Source organism: Myotis nattereri (assembly GCF_964212035.1).
Source record: "Myotis nattereri genome assembly, chromosome: 6".
NCBI lineage: Eukaryota > Metazoa > Chordata > Mammalia > Chiroptera > Vespertilionidae > Myotis > Myotis nattereri.
In genome coordinates, this window is record NC_138081.1 from 41,113,223 (window position 1) to 41,124,373 (window position 11,151).

General features: G+C 40.8%; 1 protein-coding gene across 1 annotated transcript in view; it reads right to left on the reverse strand.

Annotated features, from left to right (window-relative positions):
- The window catches only part of ELOVL4 (ELOVL fatty acid elongase 4), a 34,855-nt gene extending 33,074 nt beyond the window's left edge, over positions 1-1,781 (reverse strand). The window contains exon 1 of the mRNA XM_081094773.1: positions 1,370-1,781. Within this exon, the coding sequence (XP_080950899.1) occupies positions 1,370-1,469 (100 nt within the window). The 5' untranslated portion in view covers positions 1,470-1,781. The remainder of the gene's footprint in view (positions 1-1,369) is intronic.
- Positions 1,782-11,151: the final 9,370 nt, after the last annotated feature.

Here is an 11,151-nt window from a genome sequence, read left to right on the forward strand (position 1 = left end):
TTGTATAGGCAGAGCATAACCTCAGTGTAATAGTGCACAGAGGAAAGACCTTAGAAGGAAAAACCTCATTAAAAACTGTCTTTTAACCATTTTCAATTGCAAAGGCTAATTAGCTTACTTTTCATTGTCAAACGTGAGAGCTTCTGAAAAAGAACACACTTTTCTAAAGAAGTTAAAGCTACATCAATGTCAAAGAATTGTCTCACCTGGAAATAATTCCAGCAACACATTTTTCTCTACAGCATATATCCCACGCATCGTACTGTATTCATGCTGTAACCACTATCCCATTCACTCTAACAACAAACACAAAAACTACAGGAATAAATTTTCATTTCTAGGGAGGCAGAGTCATAATGTGACATGTTAATTTCCTCCCCCGCTGGGATGCAGGGCAGTACTGAAAAAGGGCTATAAAATTTAAATCGTAAGGTTGTTTCTAAAATCCTGTTAACCTAATTTTTTTATTTCAAAACTTTTAAATGCCTTAAAGCCAAAAGCAACCGAAACAACTGGATAAAAATAAATGGTGACATTCAAAATAATGTCACAACTGCTTCTGCTCAGAAGACCTGCACCTATCAACCAATCGAACGTCGTGTCAAATAACCTACGGGAAAAGTTTGCCGATTTAAGAAAACTGTTCCTATGCAGGCCTCCCAGGACAACCTCTAGGTGCTGCTGTCCAGACCTCCTTCCTAAAGACATTTCTTTCCCGGTGTTTTAGCTCCCCCATCCCCCTGGCTGCACTGCACTGCGCAAAGCCAACACACACGGTCACTTCAAACACATGTGCTATTGAAAAGCCTCAGAAACTGACATTCTTTAAGATTCAAGGAGCCAAACACTGGCTTTTTTATTTTTTTCTTTCCAAATTAGCATAGAGATGAACGAGCTAGGCAAAACATTAGCGGGTTAGCAGGTGGTGTCAAAGCAACCAGGAGGCGGAAGAAGCAAAAAGACAGCTACCATTGGATTCCCCCGCGCCCCCAGCCATCTCTCCACCCGGAATATCGCTACACGTTCCAGCCGATCCTGTGCATAATGGGGAGGCGCCGGGCGAGGTCTGGAGATGCGGGCTCAGGGAGGAGGGCGGTACCGGCGACGAGCTCTCGGCGGCACCGGCTCCATCCGAAAGGCCAGCTCCTGCCTCCGAGCAGCCGGTGAGAGGCGGTGGGGACGCGGAGGAAAACCGTGCGAGCGTCGCGGGCAGGGAGAGGCCTTAACGCTCGGAGCGGAGGAACCCGTGCCCCGCCGCGGTCCCCGCGCCCGGCGCCGCCTCGGAGCCGCAGCATCCCAACAGCCGCAGGGCAGGCGCCGCCCGCGGGGCCGGGCGCGGACGGATGGACGGGGAAGCCCGCGGCGTTACCTGTGATGGACCAGGTCCAGCGGTAGAACTCCATCGTGTCGTTGAGCGCCGTGGACATCGCGTTCAGGACGCTGCCCGGCTCCGAGTCCAGGAGCCCCATCGCGGCGGCGGTCAGCGGGAGCCGGCGGCGGGAGGCGAGAGCGGAGACCCCGGGGGAGGAGGGCAGACCTCGACGGCGGCGGCCGAGGGAGCGAGCGGCAGCCGGGGTCCCCTCTAGCGGCGGCGGCCCAGCGGCGTCTCCTCCTCCTGCTCGGGGCACCGAGGCAGCGGGGATGCGGCGGCGGCGACCAGCCTGGCGGAGGAGAAGGGACCGTCCGGGCTCCGTGCAGGAGGAGGCGGAGGAGGAGCGCCAGCCGTGAGCGCCGAGCGCCGCACCAGTCTGCTGCCGCCGCCGCCGGCCGCCGCCGCTCCAGTCTCCTCGGCCGGCGTCACGTGGGGGGCGGGGGCCGGCGCGCCCCTCCCCCCGCCCGCGCCCGGCCTCGGGCGGAGGGTGCCGCTGCGGTCAGGGGGCGGGGGGCGGCGGGAGCCAGGGGCGCGCAGGCGCCGTCCCGCCCCCTCGACCCCTCCCCGCCTTCCGGGGTCGCGCGGGGGCAGGACACCTGCGCCTCCCGGTGCCACCCTGCCCGCCTCCCTCCCGGCATCGGGCCCCGCGGAGGAGGCCGCCGCCTTCCCACGGCTGACCTTGCATCCGCCCAGGTGACATCTTAGGAAACAGGACCGAGAAGAATGGGCGTTTGGTGGCGGAGGATGCGGTGAACGAGGCGCTCTGGTCCTTAGCCTGTCGTTGACTTCGACTTCTTCCCTGGGGTTCTGTTTCCTTCACCCCTGTCAGCACCTGCTGGCCACCGTGGCCAGGGAGATGCACAAGTGACCCCTCTAAATGCGGGAAGCCATAGTGATGGAGAATGGATCGGGGGCCTGTGTGCTCATGAACATGGTGGGAAAGCCGTGTCTCTGGAGGGACGACTTGCGTGAATAGGTGGATTTTCCGCTACAGTCGGTGCCCCTAACCCTCACGGTGTTCAAGGGCCAGCTGTAATTTGAATGAAGGCTTGCACGTGTCCTGTAGAGCCTTTTAATATATATGGAATAATCAAAGAGATAATAATTGTGCTAAATTAGGCCATTAGGAGTTCAGAGAAGACTGAGGACCCAAAGGGGCCTGCCTTAAAGTTAGAGAAGTCAGAGGCAAAGCGCAACCTAGGCAAAAGAAGAGAAAGTAATTTTTTATTTTAAAAAATTGTTTAGATAATAAGAAGGTGGGAGGCAACGTGTTAATCTGCCCCTGGGAAGGAGCAAAAAATACACTACATACAGTTAATAATTTGATCATTTCTGGCATCAGCCAAGATCTTTGAAAACAGTCCAATAATCTTTCACCTACTTGTTATTTAAACATGTCACCTACTTTTTGTTTACCTTTGCTCTAATTGTTGGTTTAGGATGCTCCATTTAAACACCACGAGTCAAGTGTGTGAGTGCTTCTGTTCTTTCGACACTGTTAAAATAATGTGAATATTTTCTCATATTTATTTGATTTAGTTTCCAATTGACCCGGTTACATATTATTTGACTTTATTTGATATTAGAAGCTACCTAGAGGATAAGAATTATTTTGGATTCCTCATTGAGGACCTAACTCAGTTTTATAAATAATAATTAATAAGAATGATGATGTCGAAATTATAACCCCCTTTTATAAGAACGTAGTATGGACTGTTATAAGTGGCAAGAGCTTTAGGGAGAGAAGAAGTAATTAAAAGTAACAATGTAACCCTAACCAGTTTGGCTCAGTGAATAGAGCGCCCGGCCTGCAGACTGAAGGGTCCCAGGTTAGATTCCGGTCAAGGTTGTGGGCACATCCCCAGTAGGGGGTGTGCAGGAGGCAGCTGATCGATATTTCTCTCTCATTGATTTTTTTTTAAATACATTTTATTGATTTTTTACAGAGAGGAAGGGAGAGGGATAGAGAGTTAGAAACATCGATGAGAGAGAAACATCAATCAGCTGCCTACTACACACCCCCTTCTGGGGATGTGCCCAAAACCAAGGTACATGCCCTTGACTGGAATCGAACCTGGGACCCTTCAGTCTGCAGGCCGACGCTCTATCCACTGAGCCAAACCGTTTAGGGCTGTCATTGATGTTTTTAACTCTCTATTCCTCTACCTTTCTCTCTGTAAAAAAATCAATAAAATATATATATATTTTAAAAAGTAACAATGTATCATTTAAGCAATCCCAGTTTTCATTAAATGTTATAATCTTGAAATTAACAAAAAATATAATTTATCAAATATATTTACCGGATTAAAGTATTTTGGATTTAAATTATGGTTTCTCAAGTTTCAACCCCAAGTTATCAGATTCTAGTAGCTATATAAAAAGAATCCAGCCAAGTCTCTATATTTGAAGAGTTGGTAAAGATCAATCAATGATCTGGCCCAAGTTCATTTTAATTTGAAATTTGTGTAGAAAGTTGATTACTACATCTATTTTGTGAAATAGATGTTTTTTATGAAGAACAGATTCCCAACATCACCCTCAGTCACACACAACATCTTGTTTAATAAATATGAATTTGTTAAAACAGGTTCAGATATTTCCCCAGACTTTTATAGTGGAGGCCAATCTAAGTCCCACTATTCACTAGGGGGCGCCTGTCACATATAAGAAAATCCTAGACAAGTGATGACAAATATGTCAAAAGAGTGGAATGCACATCTCACACTCTACCAGGAAGAGTAGTATTATTTATAGATATCCACATATAACCTAAGAACTAGAGCCCTAGAACTTACCCATTCTGGAGCCCTATCATCCAGCCTGGAGACTATCAGTCCAATACTCAATTCACAAGTGGTTTACAAATCCCAAAACCTACCTACCTAGTCTGTTTGTACAAAGGGAAGGAGACTTATATGTTCACTCCCTGGAGGGGCAGCCATCTACCCAAGACATCGTGACAAAACAAAATAAAAGACAAGCATCCATAGTATCTGCAAAACTTTTACATCCATTCAATATTCATTTACAGTCTTCATTTCCCCAGTTGTGCAGCCTAAACTGCCATTGTCATTTAATCAACTCTAACATGTACATTTTTTTCCACATATAAATATCCCTAATATTGGGATACTATTGACCCAATAAATATCAACTGTGATGTAGTTGTATGAAAACCTCCTGTAGATACCTTCTCTAAGATAAGGAAGTACCAGCACCATCGCATCAGCCAACAAAAGCTGAAGTTCTGAACAGGGGAGGGCGAACTACACTGATGACAGCCGTGTAAAATCGGCAGGCAAAACACTGCAGGTGTGCAGAGCTTATACTGAAATCAGGAGCTATGCACCTCACAATATGTATCCAAAGAGCTGAGAATGCTAGTGCTGCTTCTGTTTAAATGATCAACTTTGAATGGATGGTTTAGTTGATATCAAATAAGGAATTTAACTTTTAAATAAGTCAGTGTTATATCAATTGTATTTCAAAGTTCACCGAATCTATATTCTCATTTTATTCATACCATGGTTAAGTATTAACATCTCATGCTAGGCCATAGCTGCTCTTGATTGGCCCACTTTTATTTGCCTTCACTAATATCACTACCGCTGTCAGGCCAATGGAGTTAGGAGTCCCAGAGCTTCCTTTTGTCCCTGGCTGATGGTAAAGGCACCCATTTTCTCTGGGTGAGCTGAAAGCATCCACCCGCTTCACTATCTCAATGGCCTGGGCAGGGCTGTTGGATGCTTTTGCACTATTTGTAAACTCATTCAGTACCTCATTTCTAGGGATCTTCTTATGTTTCCTGAAAAGCCCCAATATTTTCCAGGCTTCCTGGGTTCTCCCCTCCTCTAAGGAGAGGATAGCTATTCAGTTCAGAGGGTTGGCTGGCCAATCAGGAGCAGTTTGTCTGGCATCTTGACTTTCGTAAGTAGACTTGGTATCTACATAGTCAATGAACTCCACCTGAAGCTCTGATGGATGCTGATACCTTGCCATGAGCATCAGAATCTCTTCTTTCGGGTCACTGTGAAAAGTGTGACCATATTCTTTATTATCTTCCCCAATTTGAGGAATAACTTCTAGCCTGTTGGCCACATTCAATGCTTGGAGAAGATCTATCACTGTTTGGGAATGGAAAAAGAAGACTAAAGGTAAGTCATTTTCCATTTAAAATTTTTAAGAAGTTTACTTTTTTGTTACCTTATATACAATTATTTTTTTAATTATTAAATCTTTATTGTTCAGATTATTACATTTGTTCCTCTTTTTCAATTATTTTTATTATATAAAATGGATATAGATTCTTCTGATAATTCATCAGCATTTTTAAAAGTAACAAGCAATACAATGAAATGAAAATTCCCCCATAATCTCATCTTTCATTCTTAATAGAGTATTTTTCCAGATGATTATATAAAGTCGTTTTTCTTTACAAAAATGGTTCTTTTTATAATGCTATTCTATAGTCTGCTTTTTAAAAACTTAGTAATAGATCAGGAGCACTTTTTAATATAAGAATACCAACTACTTAATATATTTTGGTCACTATACTATAGTATATAGGCATTTAGATTATTTCTAATTTGAGCTATTATATTGATTTGACTATTAATATTTATGTACACACAATTTTGTGAACTTGTCTATTTTCTTGGCATAAATTTCTACAAGGGAAATTTTTGGATCACAGAGTTTTAATTGAAAATTTTGTTACATTATGCCTGGTTACCCTCCAGAAATGTGCCAATTCACAATTCCACCAAAGTTTATGAATGTGTGCTTATTTCCCCACACTTCATTCTCCTTACTGAATTTAATTATGCTTTGTAAACATTACCAGTCTCATAGGCAAATCTTGATATTTCACTATTGCTTAAAGGTTTATTATGTGAATATGGGAAGTTCATAGGATAAAAGGGTAATATTCAAGAGTTAATTGCTTTACCAGTAATGATGAATTGGAATTTGGAATTTAAAAAACAATACCATTTGCAATGGCATCTAAAGAAATTACTTAGTTTTAAATCTAACTTAGTTATAAACTAAGTTATAAATCTAAATAAATTATAAAAAGATCTATATATGGAAACTATAAAACTCTAATAGAATACATCAAAAATATATAAATAATTGGAGAGATATGATATTCCATGTTCATTGATTGGAAGACTAAATATTGTTAAGATGTCAATTCTTTGCAACCTGATCTACACATTCAATGTGATACCAATCAAAATCCCAGCAAGCTGTTTTGTAAATATTAACAAATTAAATCTAAAGTTTTTATGGAATTTAAAAGACAGTGTAGTATTGAGTAATGAATAGATACATAGAACAATGGAAAAAATAGAGCTCAGAAATATATTCAACTGATCTTTAAAGAGGAACAAAGGCTTCTACCTTAGGAAACTAGAGAAAGAAGAGCAGTGTAAGTCTAAAGCAAGCAGAAAAAAATAAAAATTAGAGCAGGAATCAGTGACATTGAAAACAAGAAAACAACAACAAATCAAAACCAAAAGCTACAGCTTTGAAAGCATTAATAAAATTGATAAACCTCTAGCCAAGCCAACTAAGGAAAAAAAGAAAGAAGACAGAAAGTATTAACATCAGAACTGAAAGAATGATCATCACTATTGGTTCCATAGACAATAAAAATACAATAAATGAAAACCCTGACCAAGTCTATTTCTACAAATTTGATAACTTAGATGAAATGGACCAATTTCTTGAAAGACACAACCCTCCAAAATTCCTACAAGGAAAAATAGAAAATCTGAATAGAACTATATCTATTAAAGAAATTGAATCCCTAATTCATAACCTTCCAAAAGAGAAAGCAACCAGTCTCAGATGGTTTCATTGGTAAATTCTATGAAACATTTAAGGAGGAAATGATACCAATTCTCTACAATCTCTTCCAGAAAATAGAATCAAAGGGAAAACTTTCTAACTGATTTTATAAGACCACCATTACCCCAGTACCCAAACCAGACAAAGACATTACAACAAAGGAAAACTACAGATCAAAATCTCTCATAAACATAGATGTAAAATTTTTCAACAAAATATTACCAAATTGAATCCGATAGTGTATAAAAATAATCAGGTACCAAGACTAAGTGAGATTTATTCCACTTATTCAAGGCTGGTTCATTGTTCAAAAATTAGCCCAGCTGGAATAGTTGAGCATTGACCCATGAACCAGGAGGTCACGGTGCGATTTCAGTCAAGGCACATGCCCAGGTTGTGGGCTCAATCCCCAGGAGGGGGTGTGCAGGAGGCAGCCGATCAATGATTCTCTCTCATCATTAATGTTTCTATCTCTCGTTCCCTCACCCTCCTCCCTGAAATAAAAACATTTTTTTTAAATCAGTGTAATCCATCACATCAACAAGCTAAAGGAAAAAAATCACATTGGTTATATCAACTAATATGATTTGACAAATCCAACATCTATACATGATAAAAACTCTCAGAAGACAAGGAATAGAGGGAATTTCCTCAACTTGATAAAGAATCTCTGCAAACAATCTATAGCTAATATCATGCAAAAAGATGAGAAAGTGGACACTTTCTCCCTAAAATGGTCAACAAGGCAAAGATATGCTCTCTCACTACTCCTGATCCACATTGTGCTAGAAGTCCTAAATTAATTAGTTCAGTAATTGTAACAAAGGCACCATCTGTATATATAAAAGCCTAAGCGACCATTCAACCACTAGCTATGACATGCACTGACCACCAGGGGGCTGATGCTCAAAGCATAGGCATGGAAACATGGAACAGACTGATGAATCTCAGAGGGAAGGGGGGAGTGGGGAGGGCGGGAAGAAATTAACCAAAGATCATATATGCATACTAGAGTCCTGGAGCACAGATTCATGCACCAGTGGGGTCCCTCGACCTGGCCTGTGGGAATTGGCTGAAACCTGCCTGGTGCTGGGATTTGTGCACTGGTGGGCTCCCTTGGCCTGGCCTGTGGGGTTCAGGTTGAAACCAGCAGTCTGACATCCCCTTAGGGGTCCTGGATTGCGAGAGGGTGCAGGCCAGGCCAAGGGACCCCACCAGTATACCAGGCCTCTAGAACTAATATGTTTAAAGTAAGGAGTGTATGAGAACTCTGTATTCTCTTTCTAATTTTTATTTAAATTCAAACTTCTCTAAAACATAACAATTATTTTTAAAATCATCTATATATATAAAAACCTAAGCAACCGAACGACCAGTCAACCGGTCGCTATGATGCACACTGACCACCAGGGAGCAGATGCTAAACACAGGAGCTGCCTCCTGGTGGTCAGTGTGCTCCCATAGCAGGAATGCTGCTCAGCTAGAAGCCAGGCTCACAGCTGGCGAGAGCAGCTGCCTCTCCTGCCTCCGTGTCAGTGCTACCGAGTGGTGGCAGCAGTAGGTACGGCAGGGCTGGGTTAAGTAGGAGGAGTGCCCAGCCCCAGCTTGGGTTCCTCCCTGGCTGCCTGCCACTACCCGCACTGCTACATCCCTCGGGGGATGTTGGACTGCCGGTTTTGGTCCAATCCATGCGAAACCAGCAGTCCGACATCCCCCAAGGGGTCACAGATTGTAAGAGGGCGCAGGCCAGGCTAAGGGACCCTACTGGTGCACGAATCCGTGCACTGGGCCTCTAGTAAATAAATGTGAAAAATTGTTATAATCTTTTGCAGTGATTTCCATTTGAAGAATATACCTTAAAGAAATAACTACTATGTATCTTACAGTAAAATACGTTTAATAATAGTATCTACAGCATAAACATATTGCAAAACTTAAATGAGGTCAGCCATATAAAGTAGTATGAATACTCAATAAATGTTGGTTGCTGCTATTCTTCTTATTATTCAAAACTGACTCTTAAAGGTAATCCTTAAAGAATTGACAGTGTAGTAGAGAGATAGACAAAAGAAAAAAAAAGAATATAATAAAGTTTGGTGATTGGTGATAAATGACATTCCTTACTATGTAACTCTGGAAAATGAGTTAGGGTAAGGATTAGGGTTAGGGTCAGCATCTGGTACCCAATAAATATAGTAGTGATGATGATATGAACCTCAACAAAAATATTGCTGACAAATTAAAACAGAAGTATAATGGAGTGCAATGGAAATAGGAGGATCTCCAAACTTGGGCTTACTAGAAAAGGTAATAGAGATAAGGTATATGTCATGAATAAATATTAACTACTTCGTGTTCATTCAACAAACATTCATTGGGTTTCTACTATGTTAGACATTACCCCCATTATTGTTTGAAAATCAAATCAAGAATGATTTTCCCACCACATAGCTACCTTCTATAACTTCTATTTTTCTTTACAATAATTGACATCAGTCAATTTTATATCTGGGGCCAACTGGCATTCTTTGGAGAAAATTTTCTTTGTAAATTGGAAAGGGTTGTCCTGGCCAGAGTATATACAGAATTAAATTGCAGGGGATTGGCAGTGACTTCCATTTACGCGATCATAAAATTCTCCCTGGTTATAAAGTCAAAGTAGAAAGTGAAAGAAATATTATGCCCTTCTGCCCTGCTCAGATCGTTTTACTGAGAAAGTAAATCAAGTCTGTAAGTAATAAGGTCTATCTGGTAGAGCTAACTTAACTGGTCAGCAAACTCCCAATGTTTAATTGCCGAAGATGAATTAGATTCAGCAGCTCGTCTTATATTACTAGTAAGATTTTGGTCCAGAATAATTCAAAAGATTTCCAAATAAAGGATGACATGAATTAGTGTTGGGTACAAAATTCACAAAATTGTGAAATAATTTGACTGTAAATTTCTGGTGGTATGTATGTGTGAATGATCTAGGATAAAAAAGATAAGATTGAAGGAAAGCAACATATTTTGAGCACATTTTATTAGATATTAACTAGCAGAATGCTTATTTTACTAATAGGATTTTCCTTTGGCATTTTGTCTGCAACAGATCATAGATTTTAAGAACAACTAGGAAGACAGTATGTTATAACGGAAAGCATTCCAGACCAGGAATCAGCAGCCCTCAGTTTTGTTTTTATCTCTGGCCCTAAACTGTGTGGGCATGGGCAAGTCATTAGTGTCTTTATGGCTCTCCTTATCTGATAAATGAAGATAATGCATTCTCTATCTACTTCGCATAATTGTGTGTGGGTCAAATAAGTCAATGGATGTTAAAGTATATTTAAAAAATGGCATTTTTACCACTAAAATTGTTCACTACCAATACATTTATTCAAAGAGAATAAGTTTTTCATTGGAAATTTAAAATAATTTTTAAAGATGTTGTGACATATCTATCATCATTAATAATTGAATTAAGTAACTATATGTAATATTCCAAAATTTACTTAGTATGTACAAAAAGGAAATAACCATTGCTAACTATTTCTTTCCATGGGGAAAAATTATAGTACTTTAGGTAGTCTATTGTTTATTGTCATGTTGAAAAAAACCTCCCCTAACACCAAGATAAGTTAAAAGGATTGTACAGATTTAGCCACTACAAATGTAATTTAGATAACTTAGAATTTTTAATTGTTTTTATTATTTTTAAAAAGAATAATGAGCTATATTCTCTAATCTTTTAGATATTGCATTAACATTATACCGGGAAAGGAGAACATACATTTAAAAAAAAATACATATTTTTATTTGTGCTTCAAATTTTACGCCCAAGACACTGACTTAAGAATTCCACTCTAAGAAATATTTTTCTAGGCTGAACCCCTGTTTCCCACAAAAGAGCATATACAGTACATGTTAATTACTTTCCATTTACC